The 20,996-nt window shown below is 37.4% G+C and overlaps 1 protein-coding gene across 1 annotated transcript in view; it reads left to right on the top strand.

Annotated features, from left to right (window-relative positions):
• The window catches only part of HCN1 (hyperpolarization activated cyclic nucleotide-gated potassium channel 1), a 188,322-nt gene that overhangs the window by 159,825 nt on the left and 7,501 nt on the right, over nucleotides 1–20,996 (top strand). The window contains exon 6 of the mRNA XM_009324653.1: nucleotides 8,299–8,539. Coding sequence (XP_009322928.1) covers nucleotides 8,299–8,539 — 241 coding nt within the window. The remainder of the gene's footprint in view (nucleotides 1–8,298; nucleotides 8,540–20,996) is intronic.

Below are 20,996 nucleotides of genomic sequence, written 5' to 3'. Positions count from 1 at the left end.
TTGTTCAGGCATCACATGCTGTTTTGCATTCTGACTGACATATTTTACACAACAAAGCACCCAAATCAATATATATTACCTAATAAGTCACACAAATGTAAGTGTAACTCAGGCTGCCTTTGTGAGGCTGCCTTCCTCTTTTTCTTTGTCTCATGTACAACTACTCTTCCTTGCAATCAGGTGAATCAAGCGCTGTCCTGGGAACAGCAGCACTCTTTTCAGCACTATTCTAAAACAAAACAATTTTTTTCTTTGCAATCAGGTGAAATCTCACTGAGTTTGGTGAATGTAAGAAGTACTACTCTTCATTCAGAAAAGCTATAAGTAGCATTTGAGCTTTTTTTTTGGAAGGGTGTAGTAAAAAAAAATAGTAGCTGCCACACAGATCACATACAAGGTCAACCACAGATTAATTGGTGTTAGCAAGTGGTATCACTGGAGTTTCAGCACAAATGCACAAGAATGAATAGGGTTTCCAGAATCATCAGATTACCAGATAGAGGAGGTGACTGGAAGCTCCAAAGACAGTGGAAAAGGAATGCTACAGTAGATATTAACCTGTAAGCAAGCAGACTAGACAAAGTTTTTTAATTGTTAGCAAACCCAACTTTCTCCTGTTTCTTAATCACTGTTTTAGAAAAACATGAGGTGTGCTTCATTCATTTGTACAACAAACGTGATGACTAATTCACGCCACTCTTCCACGTACTAACACAAGTTTCTGATATGGGTACCAATAGAATATGGATATCAATAGGATTTTGTAAACTTCGCATCTCTTAGGATTCACCTTTCTGCCACAATTTGACAATATGTGTGTTTAAATCTGTATTCTCATTGACATAATGGGACAAGTTCAATATTTAAAATGCCTTACTAAACCAAGATTTCCATCTTAAGTGGCCCCTGTCTAAGATGATATTTAGTAAATATTATACTATAAGTGAGTATAACACACAAACGTACACACACACAAATGGGAATGAAGATATTTGGTTACTTGGGCAGAAAACTGAAATAGTGATTGTTAAATATATTTGCAAATTGCAATTCATTTATTCAGTTAATATAAGGGAACAGTCTCTACAGCAACTGCTGTATCGTACAGCACTAATTCCATATTACCTTCTGTAATGAACTGTGGGTGGTTTTTTACTAAGAGCATTCAGGAAATTTGTTCAGCAGTACAGTTCAGAAGGGAAAACCTGCAAGAAGTAGAGATTGGTCAACTGGCACAAACTTTAAGTACTTATCTAGATTATCAGGACTGCTCAGGCTTTTGAAATTAGACTGGCTATCTCACAATTACAGACTGCCTTAAAACATTGCCTGTATCGCTGTTCTCATTTTGATGCTTCCCATCCTTTTCCCAGCTAGAAACCAAACTTAAGAGGCATAGAAGATTTCAGAACATTGAAGAAGATGAAAGCTAAATTCCCTTTAAAAATAACCCAGTTAAGGAATGGATGGACAGTTGGGTGAATGAAAGGGTGGATAGATAGTGTCTTTTTTCTTTCTTTCCTTTTTTCTTTTGCTCTTTTTTAATCTAAATATAATGGAAGATCCAGAGAAGAGAAGCATGAGATGCACAGAACTGCTCTCCCTTAAGCTCCATTAAATCAATTAACAAGCTGGGAAAAAGATGGATACCCTTCATCAGACTGACTTTACTGGAGGTTAGGTTGAACCATATATCCTCAAAAGGATTATCCTGTCTGCATTTGAATTTAATGCAATAATAATTCCGAAGCATAAAAAATGCATATAAGGAGTTGAATAGAAAATTCTAATCAAGAAGGGAAAGATAGAAAAGTATGCAGAAGGCCAACATTTAATCAATGAAGCCAAGAAAATGTAATTGGTCAAATCTATATCCCTTCTGCTTGCAAATAATAAAAAAGATTGCTTTTTCTTAGGAGACAGCAATACTAGCTACCATATGCTTTCTTTAAGGCTGACTTGTCTTAAACTGAGTTGAACAGAGCTAGACAGAAAAAGAAAAACCTGCTTCAACTCAGTCCTGGTAGAATCCAAGCAGGGGATTTAATTCATCATTTGGCTGAAAAGCATATTTATTCCTCCCTTCCTTTTGCCTGCCTAAGCTTATCTCACAGCTGGCTGAAAAATTTTCTGCATCTGGGCAACGTGTATGCAGGTATGCTGGAGATCTTGGGGACCTGAGGGCTTTGAAAATGTAAACACACAGGCTGGCCACTGATTTTCAAGGCAACTGAGATCATGTGGACTGTCTTTGCCTTAAAGATCAGAGGTTTTTCAAGTTTTGTGCTTTGTAGGTCAAACACGTAGGTTACCTCAGATGAGAGCATTCTTGGGCTTTAAAATATACAGCCGAAGAGGCTAGACAGTGAGGTTTTCTAAAACACATACACCCACAATATCTAACTATGTTAACAAAATGGCAAAATATCACAGTCTTGAAGAAAAAAGAATTGTGTTTCTCAATGCAGCTGTAGACATAAATGATGGTATGCACGAGTTACCCTATTTGTAAGTAAAATTTAAGCAGAGTCTGTGTGTTAAAATTGATCAATGTAATTGAAAAATGGAAAATTGTGGAAAACCCATTCAAAGAGAAAAATGTACATAGTCGTTATTACTTATATGAAAGCCTCTGAGCAAAATTTATTTTTAAGTCATACACTCTCTATAGATGATTAAACAGAATGTGTTAAAGCAATTTGAACGATTTCAGGTGCACCAGAAATGAAGAATATTGCATCCCATTGCCACGTGTAGATTTTCTGGCATTAAACAAGTTGTGAGCTAATGATGTAGTCATTCCCTCAGTGGGGTACTAATCGTAGTCCTTCTGATTGCCTGCTGTCATAAAACCCATGAGAACTTAATATCAGTGAGATGCCTCCTTTCTGCCAAAGTTCACTATAATTGACCAATGGGTTAAAAAATTACAGGAAATCATGAACGCATACAGAATATGACTCCTTAAAAGCTGGTTTAAATATATTTAACCCGCTCATACAGTCCCAAATCCCTAAATATCGTGCTTTTTCTTATAGTTCTCTCTTAATCACTTGCTTTGTAATTTTTCTTCTGTGAGTTATTTCTAAGAGAAAAAATAGCGTTCTCAATAAAGTGATTTCTTCCTTTCAATGGCCAGGAAATTAAGACTGATTTAGTTTCTCATCCTTTGAAAGCAGAGTATAAAGGAGGGACACTCAGAAAAAAAAATGTACGTTTTTAAAGTTAGATTTTTACAATAATATGTAGAATTGACCTAATGAAACTAGGCTATTTTTCGATGTAGTCATAAACAGACTTTGGTGACCTACACATAAGAAGGACATAGTTTGTAGATGGAAGTAGTACCTTTTACTAGCTCAATTGGATTAGTGGGAAAAAGCAGAGAACCTTTCAGGCATACAGATCTTTCAAGAACTTTGTCTGCTTTTTTCTAGCAACAGCTTTTTCCAGTCAGTCTAACTAAAAGCACTACCTCTATCTAAAAATCTTCTCCTGGAGAAAAGGTCCTAAAAGCTCTTACAGATGCCATCGGAGAAGTTGGCCACTGCCGTTCCCTGGTCACAGCTAGGACAGCCTTGCTGCTGCCTCTGTAAATGTGACAACTTGAGATGCATCGGCGCAGTTGTCCAGAAACATTGAACCCACACAAAATGATAATATCTGATGCTTTAACATCAGTTTGAAAAAATAGCCAGGAAGGCCAAGATGAGTAATAAAACCAGTACACTATAAAGGAGCAGGAGCCAGTGTAATTACCTAACCAATCTCTTATATAAAGCAGATCATTGCACCTTTGACTTAGTTCTTGTGTAACAGAGACCAGTACTTGGACCAGATCAACACTTGCTCTGTGAAGGTCTGAATCACTCTTGCCCTTTAACCACTTCAGCTATATAATACACTCCTAATCCTTTCCTCAGGCTTCACTTGGTATTTTCTTCATATAGAGGTGAGACAAAATCATTATTATTTAATTTAATTAAGGTACCGTATTGGGCAGCATAATCTGGTTCCAGTCTGGCTCCAAAGAATTAACTCAAAGAAAATATGAGTGGAAGATTTTTCTGTGCACAAAATGTCAACTTTTAATTTGACAGTTTGTTCTTTTGTTACCGTTCTTTTAAAACACGAAACTATTTCTCCTGGTACTTTCTGAGTTACATGAAACATGTTCATAATCTTTGCTGTTTCTTTCTCCCCAAGATGATATTTAAAGTAATACACAAGAACCTGAAATTGCAGCACTGCCTGTGATTAAGACTCAGAAAAATGTATTTTACTTGCTCTGAATGATCTCATATTTAAATAAAAGAACACTTTAAAGAAAAACAAAGCACTTAAAAATGACACATTTCTTTCTCCCTCAGTAATTTTCCACCTTCTAATGTCTTAAATAAGGAAAGTTTGTACTTTAGCATAAACTTTCACAGAAAACTAATCAACAAAATGAATTCATTACTAGGATATAACGGCTGAAATTACCACAGCAGGGTGGTTTTGTAGCTATGTTGGTACCTTCATTAGGCAACGCAGGCTGAGCAGGTAACTGGTGTGTATACATAGGTATATCCAGATATAAATTACGTATCGAGAGAGAAGGGTGGGCAGAAGATGGAGCCATAAGAGGACATGACATTCCAAGGGTGAAAATCCTGTGACAAGGGTGTGTTTTGTTCGGATTCCCAAGACGAGATGAATTCCTTTCTGGTTGGGCTGGACTGGCTCTGCACAGAGGAGTCATGCAGGTCTGAATTCTCCCCACTGTCTATATCACACTCTCCTATGGTGCTATTAAGATATGTTACTGATCACTTGTCTTTTTTTTCCCAGTTTCCCTTTTGTTTACTTCATCTGCCCTACTTCTCAGCTTTCACTCCAGGCACCTTTTCTCCAGGTTTTGTGTTCCCATGCTCTTGCTTTTTCAGGATTTTCAGTTTCTCAATCTGTTTTTAAAGTCAACCTTCCTGCCTTCTTTTTCCCCTTTCTTCTAGGTCTTTGTGTTCTTTCTTTTTGTTTTCCTCCCAGTCTCTCTTTCTTAATACTGCTCCACCTAGGTCTATTTTACTCTTTCTTCCTGATCATGACTGGAGTTGAACTTTTCACTCTCCCAGGCTATTCTGTGCTTCCCCACCAGCTTCTATATAGTTTCCAGTCAATTTTTGCTTTCTTTAGTAATTTCCTTTCTCTGCCTCCTGGGCATGCAAGACAAGCTATTCACTTTCAGAAACAGAAAACAAGCAGCAAGTCTACTGAAAAGTCCCTGCGCAAGGCAAGAGAAGTAATAGTTATTGCCAGCTTTCCAGCGTCAGCCGAGACTGCAGTAAGGCAGTCTCATAGAGAGCTGAGGATGTAGTCTGGGACTCCTTGCATGATGCCACCATACTGCGAGCAGTGGGAGCAGAGAATAACTTTCCCTTGGGAGGGAGGTGGTGGCTGAAGCTTTACTGAGAAATGGAGTATTTAGACAAGAAGGAAAACAGGCTTTTTTTTCCTCATCCTTTAGAAAGACAGTCAGCTGGAATCTCTTTTTAGTATTTGTTCCCTCATACAGAATATACTTGAAGAGGTAGCCTGGGATTACTCCTCTTGACTTAATGACTCAGCAGGATTCACTGATCTTGAATGCCAATGACACCTGTCTGGTAGTTCGCACCTTGCAGTGCTGTTGCTTGAGATAATTTCTGGATTCAGGCAAACAGCACCACATCTTGCATCAAATTTTCCATGTGTTTTTACAAGCAAGACTAGTTTGTGGGGGTTTTTTAAGCTCCGATTCTGATGTCATGTGCGTAGATAGTATCGTCCCATAGTGTTGCACCAGTAGCATCCATGTCTTTGCTTGCGCTGGGTGGGAGTCATAGCCAGACTGCTCTTCCTTTCTATAAGTAGGAGTCTCCCAGTCATTACAAATCTCAGTGCTCTTTTCCTTACATCTTTTCTGTTTCCATTCCTGCCGTGTATTCCTGTACATTTCAAGTTTCATGCAACCATGAAGAAGTCTGCTCTTGGTCTCAGATCTGTCTCCTCCTGTCTTAATCCAGCCTATGCTTATGCTTAGCTATGGAGTCCATACATGATGCAGTGTTTCAGGCATGTCAAAACACTCATAAGAAGGGGAAGTTATGACATTCAGAGAGGGTTGGGGAGAATGAGACAGTACAGTGAAAAGTGATGGAAGAGGAGTGTTGTTCTATTTCCATCACTTATAAATAATTCTCAGATAAAATGTTCTTGGTGCAATCATACCCCCACTGAATTCAATTGGAGTTTAGTGTTTGACTTCAAAGATGTAGCATCTTACTCTTCATTCACTCTATCTTTAACTGAATAATTCTGGAATTAAATCTGTATTGAATTATAATTATATAAAATAATATATTTATTTATATGTCCTTGGCTCATTCCAGAGGAAAAAAAGAGGAGGGGGAAAAAGGCTTATACAGTGTTTATCAAGGTAGATAGATGTGATGCTATTGAGACCAGGGTTAAAGAGGATCGCTGTACTGCCCGTTGTTAAGAATCAGTGTTCATTTCTGCTTAGAGACACTTCTATTTCCACCTTGCCATTATATAATGACACTTTCTTGTGGGATTGTCAGAAGATATCATGAGTCTATCCTAGAAGTAGCACTAGGAAGTAATTTTGCCCTATTTTTTCTTTCTTTAATGGAAAATATGACATCGCTGGAGACACCAGCTTTCTGCTTCCCAGGTGCCTGGTGAGACATTTTGTTTCACATTATTTTTCCAAGTTCCACTGGATTTATTTTGAAAGGATGTCATTTCTCTGGAAAGGTGGTTGTTTCTTTGCTCTTAGATCATGCCCATGCTTCTTAATTGCCTCAGTAGCCATTGGCTTTCCTTCAAAGGGGGATTCCCACCTCCTTCCACACACAAGGGGACTGATTTGAAGAACCCGTATGGTTTTGTTGCTTATACTGTGGAATTAGCTGAACTTTCCCATCATGTCTGCAAGCAGGATATCACATGGTGGGGGTGAGAGGAGAAGAAAGGGATTTGTATGAACTGTGGACAAGTATATCTGAGCTTGCTGCCCAGAGAGCTGGCTGCGTGGGATGTATGAGATGATAGATAAGTATGAGACAACAGATGCATGGGAGGTTGAAAAAGCAGCTTCCAGCAGGAGTGCAATGGGCCTCAGTCAAGGGGGTGAGAGCACTGGTAGGTGGGATGTCTCCTTTACATCAATCACAAAGCCTTGGCTTAGTGTAAGAAGTGCTAGGGATACTCCACTGACAATGAAATTATATTTAGTTTTCCATAGCAGTTAGGTGACTGCTGGTTGTAGTTTTCTTTTGTTTGCTCTGTGTGCATTTATATATGCATGATCATATCTGCTCTTCCTGCCATGTTTGGGTTGCTAACTCAGTAGATGTTGCCTGCCTGAACACCTCTCCATGCATAATGCTGGTTAGTGTCAGCAATTCAATACGCTGTTAAATCTGTATGACAACTGACCATGTTAATTTTGCTAAGACAAAGTAAGGTCTGCAAGAATGAGCTTGAAACTCTTTCAGAAATTGTTCATTTTTTTTTAATTTAAAGCAAGTAGGACATTTATGGCTTTTTGGTACTAATACTTTCATGTAGATGTGCTCATAGTTGGCTCTGTAAATGTAAATATCCTTGGTGGGAGACACCCTTAAGGCCTATAGCAGTCTTAAGAAAATAGCAGTGCTTTCTGCATTTAAGGGTCTACTGTATATGCATTTCTTTGAAGGGCAGGAATGTATACCTCTATGTTTATAAAATGAATTAAATTCTGGAACGGAAATTTACCTGTTGATTTCAGCTAGCCCTGCAGCTAACTGTAATGTACATTTATATTTCCACTGGAGTTGTTCTCATCAGAAAGGTATTACTGGTGCAATATTTGAAACACAGGACTTGCATAACTTTATCACTTAATACAGTTATTGCAGCAGCTAGTCTTGTAAGGCAGTGTAATTCCTATTTAATTTTTATCTTTCTGTAATATTTTTCCCCTTAAAATCCAAGGGCAATAATAAATAACGTGAAAAATTGCCTGAAGAAGACAACCTTTCACCTCAGAAATACAAATCAGACTGCACTGTTGTTTCAATCACTTCACTAAAAACACAGGAAAATATAATGAAAAGATTAAAAAATTAGGCACAGAAAGAAACACAGAAAAGTCCAATATGAGCATAAAGAACTTCTTTGTGAAGAAAGCAGAAAGTCTTTTTTTTCAATGCACATCATATTGTATACATTTGCTGACCATTATTATCATTATGCTTCCTTCCCATTTAGGAGATTGTCAACTTCAACTGTCGGAAGCTGGTTGCTACAATGCCTCTTTTTGCTAATGCAGACCCAAATTTTGTGACTGCCATGCTAAGCAAACTGCGATTTGAGGTGTTCCAACCTGGAGATTATATTATTCGAGAAGGGGCTGTGGGTAAAAAGATGTATTTCATTCAGCACGGTGTTGCTGGTGTCATCACCAAATCCAACAAGGAGCTGAAGCTGACAGATGGCTCTTACTTCGGAGGTGAGTAGGAAAAAATGAATGATAACACTGGAGTGAATGCACTAGAACAAAACATGTTCGGATTTCAGACACATAGAAACATCAGAATAAGTCTACTGAGTGTCTTTTGCCTAGACAGTTCCAACTGCAGTGAAAGGCGCACAAAATGTTTCTGAATAAGACACTCAGAGTCTGCTTACTGTTGTGAGGATAGCTATTGAAGAGGCAGAATGACCTTCCTGAATTTTGAAGTTATTTTGAATTACGAGCACTGTTATTTAACAGACAGTATTTAAATAAAAATATAATAATTTGCATAGAAATTTTATAACTATTTAAAGGTAAAATAAATAGAATTCATCTTCTTTGAAAAGGGATACAATTTTTGAGTCATAAATGTAAAGTACTTCTAAAAGGTAAAAATCACTGTAAGAACTACAAAATTAGGCAGTGCATAAAAAACCATTATTTACATGGGATATTTTGGTATTCATTAATATTTCAAGCTGTTATTAGTGCTTTTTCACTGAATTTTAGCACACAGCAGTGTTTATCCTTCCAGTATATACTATGAGAAACTGGCCTCCCTATCTGACTAGATAGCTCTCTAACAGATGTATATTAATAAAAACCAGACAGGAATTTTAATCCAAATTAAATTCATCTGGTAATCCTAACGAAAAATAGGTTTTCATTTAGATGAAGACACCTGAATATTTATATTGGGATGAAAGCAATCTCTTTTTTTACGTATAATAATTGACTGGTATGAAAATGTTGTTCCTTGTGACTGTAAATTGTCTTTGTGCAATAGAATAGGTGTCTGCTGCTGTGAATAGCAGCAAGGCTGGTTTCCAGAGGCTGATTGAACATTTGTGCGTACAACTGCTGCCCATGATGGTTACAGTTAGTTGGTCATTGTATTAATTTTCTGATGAATCCCGTGAATCATCCCAGAAGTGAATCAAAGGCCTTTCAGAAAATGTTCAATTGAAAGCCTAATCAGTGGTATTTAGCTGGTATACAGAAGTGGGAAGCTTAGAAAAGTGAATTGGGCTCAGTGTTTGAATTGGGCTATATAGAGTTACTTAACTAATCCCATTTTAGAGTACTATGCTAAAGCAACTCCTACCGATCTGGCCAGCAGGCCTTGTCACTCTGCAGTAGCCTCTGCAAGGTGATTGTACCAGTATTTGTAGAAGCACTTCAGTAAAGAAGTCCTGTGCTTATCCCACGGGCTTAAACTGTAGATGCTGAAGACAGGAGATTAAGGAGAAAGAAAAGGTAAATGCTGAGGATGAAGGAACAGAGCAACCTTGGTCTTGGTCTTCTCTATGCTTAGCAGTGCCCCAGTTTATGAAATGAGTTTGCAAGAGCCTGCGTGCTGAATCTGACCATAATACTCCTCTGAACCAGCAGAGGATCAGAGGAGATTGCACATGAAAGTATTTTACATAACTGTCAGCCTGTTGTTGCAATGCAAATGACTACTTATCTTATCCTGTTCATCCGCTACCCTTAGCAGGAAAGCAGATGAAAAATAAGCTATTTGCAATATCCAGACACCGCAAGAACTTATTACACTGCATACCAAAGCAGTTTTGTTCATCCAAACTGCAGCTGGGATGAGACAAGGGGTGCAAAAATGGGGACAAATGCATCCAAAACCTAACAGCAGCTGGGGCAAATGGGAGATAATAGCTGCTGCTGAATGTAGCCTGGAGAGGAGAGAAAAGGAGAGGAGAGGAAGGGCAAGCACACAGAGAGAGAGAACCTGAGAAAGCAAGTGCCCTAAGATCCAAAGTGTTGTGATTCAGATCTGTTTTAACAAAATATCATATAGCATTGTGAATTCCCAGAAGGGGATTTCAGACCCTGGAGAAGAACGACCTATTTGACTGCAGCTGAAAAGAGAGGAAAGAAGCTGCACATCAGATAACTGTGAATTGAAAAGGTTTGGTTTGTCAAAGCAGGAAAAAAAAAATTCTAATATTCTCTTCTCTTTGGAGAAGACGCTCTTTCCCCGAAAGGTGTATCAGAATCGGAGTAAAACTGCCTGACCAAAGCAGACACAGGAAAGGTTGAATCTGTATAAAACTTCCTGACCAAAGCAGACACAGGAAATGTTGCACAGTGGAACAATAACAAGCAGGAAGAGTAAGCCTGTGTTCAAATCCTAAGACCAATAACCCATTTTTTGCCTAAGGGAGACATGCAAAGTCTGAGGCTGAGATATTGCTTAAAAAGCTGCAACTTATAACTTCAACTTCAACTGTATAGCTCCCAGGTCTGACACAATAGATCAATGTCAACACTTGTGCTCTCACTAGGAAGGGAAGGACACACAGATGGGAGGGGTGTGCCATACCTAAATGGATCCTTTTTCAATTTTTAAATGTCTTATGAATTGGAAATTCCTAGTCCCAGCTCAGAGATACTAACTGTTGGATGTCAGGTATGTCCCAGAGCTGAATTTCCCAGGGGCCCTGGCTCTGGGGAGATTCGGGAGGAGTTCCTGGAGAGGCAGGCTCACCTCCAGAACTCATTGAGGGATTCACCAATATCCTATCTTGGATTTGGAAAATGTCTATCAAGCTTACAATATGTAAAATGTTTGGGTATTGACAACATTGTATTAGTAGAAAGCTTCTGACACCCTGAAGTTGTTGGTGAACTGGTGTGAAAGCCAAGATTTAAGAAGAACCAAAACAATGTGACCAGTATTTGGGAGAGGCTTGAATGGAGACTGTTGGCAGAGTGAGAGCCTGGAAAACCAAAAGTTGCAGTAATAAAGAGAGGAAATAGCTGGAGGTTTGAATACTGAGATGCTGTTGAACATTTAAATTCTCTTACCTGATCTTTGCTCTTAATTAAAAAACAGGCTTCTCTATGGGTCTGGGTGTTGTAAGTCTCACAAAACTAGATATACCTTACAGTTGCTTGGAAATTGTTCTCAAAAAGAATGTGCCTGGATAACTGTCAATGGAATAGATTAATCAGACTACACTTCACCTCTGCTTTATGTTCTCTGTTGATTTTTGAGGGAGGTGCAGAGTGGTGACTCTAGAGAGCCCTCCATACATCTGGGCTTGATGACTGTCTGCCTCTTTCATCATCTGTGCTCACTGGTTTCTCCTTTCTGGAGGGAACAAGTACAATACAGTAACCACAGAGATCTTGTGGTTTGTTTGTTGGTGTTCCTGTGGGAAGAGCATCCTACCCCTTAATCTTCATGTGTGTTCATAAGTCTAATCTTCTTGAACTTTGTGTGCAGGAACATTACTTATCGCAGCAGCACGTAGGATGCTAATTTTCATCCCGACAAGTTTTTTTCAGACTGCTGATTGAAGGATATTATCATCCTACATATCTACACCAAGTACTAGTAGGAATTTGAAAGTAATTTCTGGTACTGTCCTTTTCTGTAGGACCCCCACCACCCTTGCCCCCACTCCCCCTTCAATGCAATAAACAATATGTGTAAGGAAGTGCGTGAGAAATAGTGACCAGTCTACGCTCCCTCAGATCTGCAGTCAACATACTAAAAAACAATATCCCCCCCATATGTATTATTAGATAATACATATGTTCAGAAAAAAAGTGTGATTTAAGGTTGACTATGTTCTTTCACACCTTTCAGTAATGACTACAGAGGAAATGTTTTAAAGAGTGCCATAAATTATGTCTTGAACAGACATGGATCAGTGGAAGAATTGTTTCATAAAGATTCAGGACAATCCATTTTCCTTTGCCTTTTACTGGCATTTAAAGAAAACAGTAACTTTTTATTGCCTTAACTTAGAATCCCTGTCCTCACATGGTGTGCTTGTGTGAGTTTTTATAGAAAGGACAGGAATTAGGCAATGAAGAATACATGAAGCTAATTTTCACTATATTGCATGGTAATACAGTCATTTCTACATCAGTGAAATGATGTAAGCCACAGTTACCAGTGGAGAATTCCAGGATTTTAATACTGTATAGCTGCTTTCACTGGATTCTCCAGGACCATATCATGTTATTTTTGAGGAGATACAGCAATACTCATTTTTCCTAAACATCTATGGATTTTTTTTATGTCTTCCTTCACTTGTTCCTCCTGTTTTCTAAAATGTCTTCCAGTTCCCTGTTATTAGGAATGGGATTGCTGCTACTTTCAGCAAAGCAGTAAACGCGTCTTTTCTCATTACAAATAAAAGAGAAACTTCTCCCACTGAGACTGACACAGTTTTCATATGAGAGGAAACAAGGTTGCCCTCAATGGAAATTATGACCACCTCCTTCTAGCTGCTTCTGTAGGATGGGCAGGGAGAGTAAAATGTGCATGAAGAAGGCCAGGACAGAGTGGATGGTCAGGCTATGTTAACACATAGGACAGAACCATAGGGTAGGTCAAGAGTGTGGGAAGCGAGATGGAGGTCAACAGAGAGAGGACTGTGTGGGTAGGAGTCAGGTTGAGATTAGTGCAAAGAAATACGAGAGAGGAACTGCAAGTGCAGGGGAACGTCATGGGCATGAGATTGATGAGAAAGGGAAGAAAATGGAAGGGGCAACAGCTCATCTGAACAAGACTAAAACAACCTTCAGAAGCTGGAAAGGAGTGGGAAGGTGCATACACTTATCCCGTTTGAACAGCAAGTAGGAAAACCTGACTGCACATGTGTTTGCAGCTAAGTTGAATTGCAAGCTTGAGATGAACACACTTGAATTCAGCCTTCCTGGGATGGAGAATAAGAATCAGGAGGCAGGTGAAAAGTGTAAGCGACTGTGTTTTGAGGATGTTGTGATGGCTAAATTATTTAATTTTTTGTCATCTGGTCCATGGTTTTCAGTATCTGCAGTTTACAATACTGAAAATGTAAAGTCTTTGTTAAGGACAAAGCAGTGGAGAATGAGAGCTCCCCAATTTTTTTGTCTGTCTCGGTGCATATTTTTGTTTCTCTTCTTTAATACCTCGGTAGTTCAAACTCATTCATGCTATAATTCCAGTAGTAAAGGGTAGGGAGGAAATTGCCAGGTCTCACTCCTACTAAACCTTTTCCTCCAAGTACCAGGTGATTGTGTTAGAAATTACTCAAAGGCTTCTTGTGATAGGAGGAATTACTGAACAGATTGAGTACTTCTTCCTCACTAGACACTTAGAAGTGGTAAAAAACAAAGGTTTTGAAGTCTTTGCAGATGAAGCACAAGAATATGAGTCTTTTTCTTATAGAGAAGCATAGTTCATCATATACTGAGGCTTTACAGAGCAGAAATAATAATGTATCTCATGAGCCTAATACTAATCTAATTTACATTATACCAATATACATTGGTATAAATTGGTGTAATACCACTGCTACGAGGCAATTCTGATTTTTGCTGGCGTAAATGATATCAGAATCACTCCACAGTAATATTATATATGTCGGTGAGTCAAAATGTCTCATGATTAATAACAACAACAAACATGCAGGAGTGTAATAAACTAAAGAGAAGTTTGCTTTAGTAAAAGAACTCCTTTCCAACAATTACCTTCCTCTTACTCAGTTGGGTCCACATGTGGCTCTTAGGTCTCCTTTAGTCATCACAATAAGACCTGGCTCTGCAAGTTCTCCTTCCCTTCTCGAAGTGCCTTTTGCTCCCTGATGCCTTGTGACCCTCCGCTTGTCTGCATACTCCTAACCCCAGCCCCAGTCTGCTGGTGTTCACATGCACTCCACTACAGATTGCAGGCTCCTGCGTGGGGGAACAAAGGAGAAATGCAACATTTTGCCATTTTGTAACTCGCCTCAGATTGTTACCCCTGCAAACATAAAGGTTACAGCTGTCCCAAAGCTACTGCAGAGGACGTTGATGAGCAGGAGTGGTTTCGTGATGTCCTGTTCCCTTCCAGCTGCCAGCCCCGTGGAGTCAGAGGAAATACTCTGGGCGTGCAGTCCTGATCCAGCTAAGTATGTGCTGAACTGCCTTTGTGCTTAACTGGTGTGTTAGAGTGGGGCTGACATGCTTACAAAGAGAAAAAGAAAGGAATAAATCCAGCACTACCCAACCAGTAAGGCTCAGCGCAACTTACTAAAAGGAGGATTTCTGGGAACATGGTCAGGACTCTGCTGTTACTTCATTTGCTTTCTTGCTGGTGGACAGAGGACTGATTGTTCACTGTGGTCTCATCCTCCTCTTGCTGTAGTCACTGGCAAAATTCCTCTCCACCTCAAAGGACACAAGATAAGACTTGTGTCCCTGCTATCTTTTCCTTTCTCCATCTGTTTTCCCACCTGTGTTTACACAGGCTTTCCTTCATTCAGTAACCCAGACGTATGTTCCAGGAAATTATAACCCCTTTTTTCTGCTTTTAACAGATACTGTGTTAGAGCTGAAGGAATGCTGATATTGCTAGGGAAATGCAAACTGAGTGAGTAGGAAGTGTAGGTATATTTTTATGAATTAGGTCTGGGGGCCCCATGGAGGTTTCATTGTGTTTGCAGTTGGAGGGAGTTTCCTAGTTCCAGTAGGTAAGTGTGCAATAATTCATGGTACCCAATTTGTGATGTGTCCACTGCAGTTCCCTCTCCCCATTGTTTTTTCTGCTTTTTTCCCCCATTGAGAATCGCAATGGTATCATGCCACCCGGAGTCATTCACTAAATCAATTTGTAGACTAACTAAAGCTCATATTGCTTAAAAATAATTTTTCTATGAGCTTCCAGGTATGTTGAACATGAAGAAGTGCATGTGATTTTTAAAACTCTTTTTATGATACATGTATGAGAGTTGCTGTGTGTGAGTATGAATATGAAAATGTAATAGTCTACCTCTTGCATTGTAATAAGAGACAAACATGTTTTATTTTACTTGTTCAAAGGTAGATATCACTAACTGTGCTGAATGTCATCATTCATCTAGCAAAATTATATATAAATCAGATTCTTACCCCATCTTCCCAGGATATGTCCCAGAGACATATTATGGCATCTTTTATTTTTTGGTTTATTTTTTATAACATGGTTCATGGAATACTTTAGATTTTTAAATGTTTTATTTTGCTTAAATTATTTGATACTGTTTTAACAGTTATCCTTCCACACTTTAAATTCTAATAAATTATATCTTGCATTTGCTTCAGTTTGTAGAAGGCCAATTAGACAGAACTTCTTTGACCTACCTATTATTTATGGAGCTTTTCCCCATTTCGGAACAGCAACTGTCAGTATATTTTAGACCAATGCAGTGGAAAATAATATCATGGGAAATGTTGAGTCACTTTAGATTATATTTTGCCACTTATTTTTTTCTCTAGTACACTCTAGGTGCTTCCTTTTGATAGACTACTTTTAAAGATTTACAGTATAATACTGATTATAAATAGAGAAAATGCTGTTAAAGTGCCTGACTGCTCACTGCTTTACACCTGGACAATATGATATGATACACAGTTTTACATTTTGCAAAACTACTGCATATAGCTACTCCTTATTCAAGGTTGTGGTGAATTAAGTCTCTCAATATTCATACTCCAATCCAAATAATTAATTATAGGTACCCTCCCTGAGGTGTAATTATTCACATTCTTAATGGCAAGTACACAATTAAGTGCTTTAAGGGAGCAAGATCTCCAGATCTCCATACCAGCTAATTTGTAAAATACTTTTCAGGTGAACAGTACAGAACATTTTTCTAAAAGTATTGTCTGCAAGAGGTCCTAAAAATGAAATATCTTTTTGGCACAGACTAGTCTGCCATTTTGAGGATACATTTCCTCATGATATAGCATAATTTCTTGTTCTGCATTATGCTGTTCTTTTGACACCATATTTTATATAGAAAATACTATGCAGTCAGAAGAACTTCTTGCTATTCAGACAGAATATTATTTTTAAAAGTCTAAGAGACTTTTCAAGAAGAGAAAATGAAAATAACTTACTCTGTGATGCTTAAAGGTTGAAATGGGTTTGGTTTTAGGAGTTTTTTAGTTAGCATACATAAATATAAATTTAACAATAATAATGATGCTAGTAATAATTCTTGAGATCTAAATAACATAGTCTTCAAAACAATAATTCTAGTTCTGCGAATTCATGAACAGTATAAATTTTTAATTTAGATTTTATACATAAAATAACTAGGTACAAGGAAAATATCACATCAGCATAGCTCGGAAATCTGAGGTGGCCAACACAGATAAACCAGAAGATGATTTTGCAAGTACCTTCAATTTTACACAGTAGAATTTAAACTAAATATTTGAGTTTAGATTAAATATTTAATCTAAATATTTAATTCAGAACTGACAGTCTCTGATCATTTGTTTAATAATTTAATGGAAAAAATGAAGTGCAATATTTTTACAATCCACTTAAATTCAAGTTGAATAGTTTAATTTGTAACTGTTATTGTTTGCCAAACTCAGGATGACGAGAACGTAACACTGAATACGTAAGGAACGAAGTGGCTTTTTTCAACAGGGAATAGGCATCCATCTGAACAAAAGTAGGCATAAATGAATTACACAAAATAACTTCTGGCCTTTGACCCAGCCAGTATGAAAGCTAAATCTGTACTTAGGCACATTTTCTTAGAATCTAAGCTTAATTATTATTCTTTTAAAGAAAATAAAATTAATCAGTCAAATTATGAGCTTTTACAAGATAATAAATAGACTATTTTAGCCTCCCTTGGTAGAAAGAACACTTCATTAAAGTAGAATAAAAATGTATGGCTGCTTTGTTATAAATAGCATTGAAGATAAAATAAGGACTTGCATTTCTATTTTATATAATGATCCTAAGCTTCAGTTCTATTGAACAGAGCTTTCTCAGAAGAATTTGAGTTAACAATAGAAAATAGGCAGGATGTAAGAAATGTTACTGGCCTCTGTTTGGTCTAGTCATGAAAATCTGGCCACAGCTATTTTCAGTACCTTCAGATAAAAAAAAGACAGGTCAGGATGGAATATAACATGTCTCTGGTCATATAACATGCCACTTTTTTAAAGGCAATTGTATTCTTACCATGTATATTTGGCTGTCTTTCTTGATGTAAAAGTAATTACGACTAATAACCTTTCTGAAAACAAACTATACTGTCAATATATATTAAGCATATTACATTGAAATACGCTTAATAGTATATCAGCATTAACTTTACAGAAATACAAGGACTTAAAAACATCCAGTTATATATCAGTCTTGTCAAAAATTACAAAATTCATTAGAGAATGGCTAAAATGGATTGGTTTATTGCATCCAAACCATGCCTTGAAAATTAATATATGCCCAAAATGTCTTTTTCGGTATCAACATGTACTTATGTCACAGTAGATAATATTTTAAAGGCTCTGCCAAGTTGTTTTAATGAATTTCACATGGAAATTATAACAGGCCTCCTCTGAGTAAGCCTCAAAACATCCAAATTAGTAGTACGTTATCACACTGCTTTTCTCAGAGCTGCTATAAAACAGTGTATTAAGTTTTATTCAAGGAAATGGACTGATAAGAACAAGAGTTGTTTCAAGAAACATGCTTCTCATAGGTAGGTGGCATAAAAGACAAATTTGGGGCAAAGTAGAGAAAGGAGCGCACTTTCAGGCTTGTTGACAAACCCTAAATAAATATGAAATATTTTCTAAAATCAGTGTTCCTCTATAAATCCTATCAAAGTTTGGCTCGGTGAAAGTTAGGCAACTCTTTTTGGAAGAATAATGTTTCCCCCAGGAAATTTGTGCTATCTCCAATGAAATAAACGTACCTCTCTACCAATTAGAAAGACTATTAGGAAAAAAAATAAGACTAGAACCTCTCTAATTAGACCACTTACTATACCAACATATATATACGAAGGTTAAGCAAATGAAGGCTTGGGAGGGAGACCTTTAGGGAAGAGAGTAATGGAAAGAAACATAGCAAAAGAAGTAATCATCCTTCACCTGTATTTTAGATCAGGAAAGTGGTTATAAAATGCCCATCATGGATACCTGTCTCCAGCTGCTTCTAACTCGGCTGTTTTGAGGGTTCCTTCTTGTCCAGGAGTGGCTTTGGAGACAAACCCTCCTTTTTCCAAATGTGGGGATTGTGTCCCAAGGATAACATTCTGGATGAAAGGGACTGGTAAAATACTGTTTGTGGGGGGTGCTGATATCCCTTATCATCTACTTCTTTTTCCAACTGACAATTTCCTGCCTCAAGAAGACTAAAATCCCTATTATTACTATTGGCTATTACACCATAGCATCATGTCATCCTCAAACATGGAAGCAAATGTTCTTTTCAGTCCCCATTGCATTCTCTTCCTCTCTTCAGATATATGACATGATACATATGGGAAATCTTCATGACAGTGAAATTATCTCAGCTGGTAAGGGTGCTGGCAAGCACGGACAGATATTTGTAAACAAGAATCATGTTCCTAACTTGCAATGAGGTGACAATTCCGCAAGTCAGTAAGCATGAGTGTCTAGCTTACTGAATGAAATACATTTTTGCATTTTTAATTGCTATATTAATAGAGGTGTAATTCACCTTTTTCTAATCTTTTTCTGTTTACAAAATTGACAATTTCAACCTTGCTGGTTAGGGCACATTTTCTATTTCTTTTATTTGTTCTGTTAGATTAAATAAAATGAAATAAATTAAACAATGAACATGCTGAGAGCTCATGAGACAAGGTCTTCAGAGCTAGAAATTTCAAATGACTACAAACAGGCAATAAAGATGTGAAATAAACTAACCTGTTGGGTTTTTTGTTTGTTTGTTTGTTTTTAATAGGATGACTAGCTAAGGGCAACAGCTATCACAAATAGATATGTTTAAATTAGGTTTAGGTAAATAGTTCAAAAAGTGACAGGAGACTGAAACTGAGGCATTAAGGAAGTTGTTTTGGACCCTTAATTGTAATTGGCCATTTTCAGTCCCTCTTCAAAATAGTAACTAATAAATTATAATAATTAATAATACACAATATAATAACTAATAAAATAACTAATAAATAAATAATAATAAACAGTGTATCCAGGCCTCCTTCATGAACCCTCTGTCCGGTTGATATCTGAAAGCAACTTTACAGACAATTGTTTTTGGCATTTTTTAAATGAAGAGGTCATTTAGGCAGTGTCTGCTATTGCTCACTCTGGCAAACTCAAACTGTCTTGTCTGTAATTCCAATATTTAGTGTAAATAAGGTGGGAAAAGGTGTAGTTTTTGCGTAGCTTTCTTTTGGACAGTCCAGATTACAAACTTGGCTGTAAAAGGCAGTAATTGTCTCCATTTTCCTTCCTCCTTAAGTTCTTTCCTTTGCTGCAGGAATGTTCCTGTTGACCTGTGACTATATTTTAAGGTTACTTAAATATAGGTCTGAATTCAGAGCTAAGTGTTACCTGAGCCTTTTCATTTCAATCCACTCCATAGATCTGGATTTGAGGGATATCACTTCCTTTTTTTTTTTTTTCCTCCACAGTCATGACTAATGTGAATGTAAATGCTGTTTTGTAAAACAACTGCAAAATAAAATCTGTATAGCTATGTGGCATAGCATTTAATCTTTTTTTTTTTTTTTGAAAATAGACTACTGAAACTCATTTAATTGGTGTAAGCTACATTCTGACTAATCATAAGACCTGGTGCTAGTCATCTTAGTATATATAACAAAAAGCAGCATATCCCTGGGTTTCCCATATTGTGCACTAGTGATAATATATTGAAAGATAAAAAGAATACATTAAAAAGTTGGAAAAATATTATAGATAGATGCATTTGATATTTTAGAGAATTTAATAAAAAGGAGACAGGAATGCAGAAGTATATGTTAAAGCAATCACATTTTTATCATATGAAACAGCTTCTCCCTGTTTTCTGTATTAGAGATGGTTAAGTCAACACGGAACTGGGAAATCTCTCAATTTCTGAAAGAATGGGGTGTCTAGAAGCTTACTGATTTAATTTTTTAATTGCTTGAAGTTTATATAGTCCTTTCCTAAAGAAAAAAAATCACTCGCATTACCTGTTGTAAAGCTGGGAGCAGAGTGCTCCGAGCTGAAGGTCCCTTCCTGTGACTGGCAGACCAAGAAAGTGCCCATTAGCTAGTTTCTGGTCAGTGGACAACTTCAGTAGCTTGAAGGAAATCAAGAACTATTGATCTTTGCACCGTGCCAAAGTGTTGCTGTTATGAAGAGTTACGTTAGAAAAGAAGAATAACCTAAACCTGGTAGTTGTGGGAAACTTACTCTGTAGACTTACAAGATGGGTGGATGGAAAGAGTTTTTGTACATCTAAGTTTTGTCTATAATAGTTTAGTAACTTATTGCTCTCCATAAAATAAACCATATTCTAATCCACTGTCCTGTTCTCATAAAACATTCCCAAATACATTAGACTGACTGACCCAAGCCTTTGAATTGCTTTGATTTTCCATCTTTCTTCTACTGCTGAAAGTATCCAGATGGTCTGACTAGCTGCTTGCCCATTTGCACAGCAATGAGTATGCCTGCTACAAGATGAAACAAGTTT

Source organism: Pygoscelis adeliae, unplaced genomic scaffold (genome assembly GCF_000699105.1).
Source record: "Pygoscelis adeliae isolate BGI_AS28 unplaced genomic scaffold, ASM69910v1 Scaffold320, whole genome shotgun sequence".
Classification (NCBI taxonomy): Eukaryota; Metazoa; Chordata; class Aves; order Sphenisciformes; family Spheniscidae; genus Pygoscelis; species Pygoscelis adeliae.
Note: the sequence above shows the minus strand (reverse complement) of the source record. Positions and strands in the feature narration are given on the sequence as shown.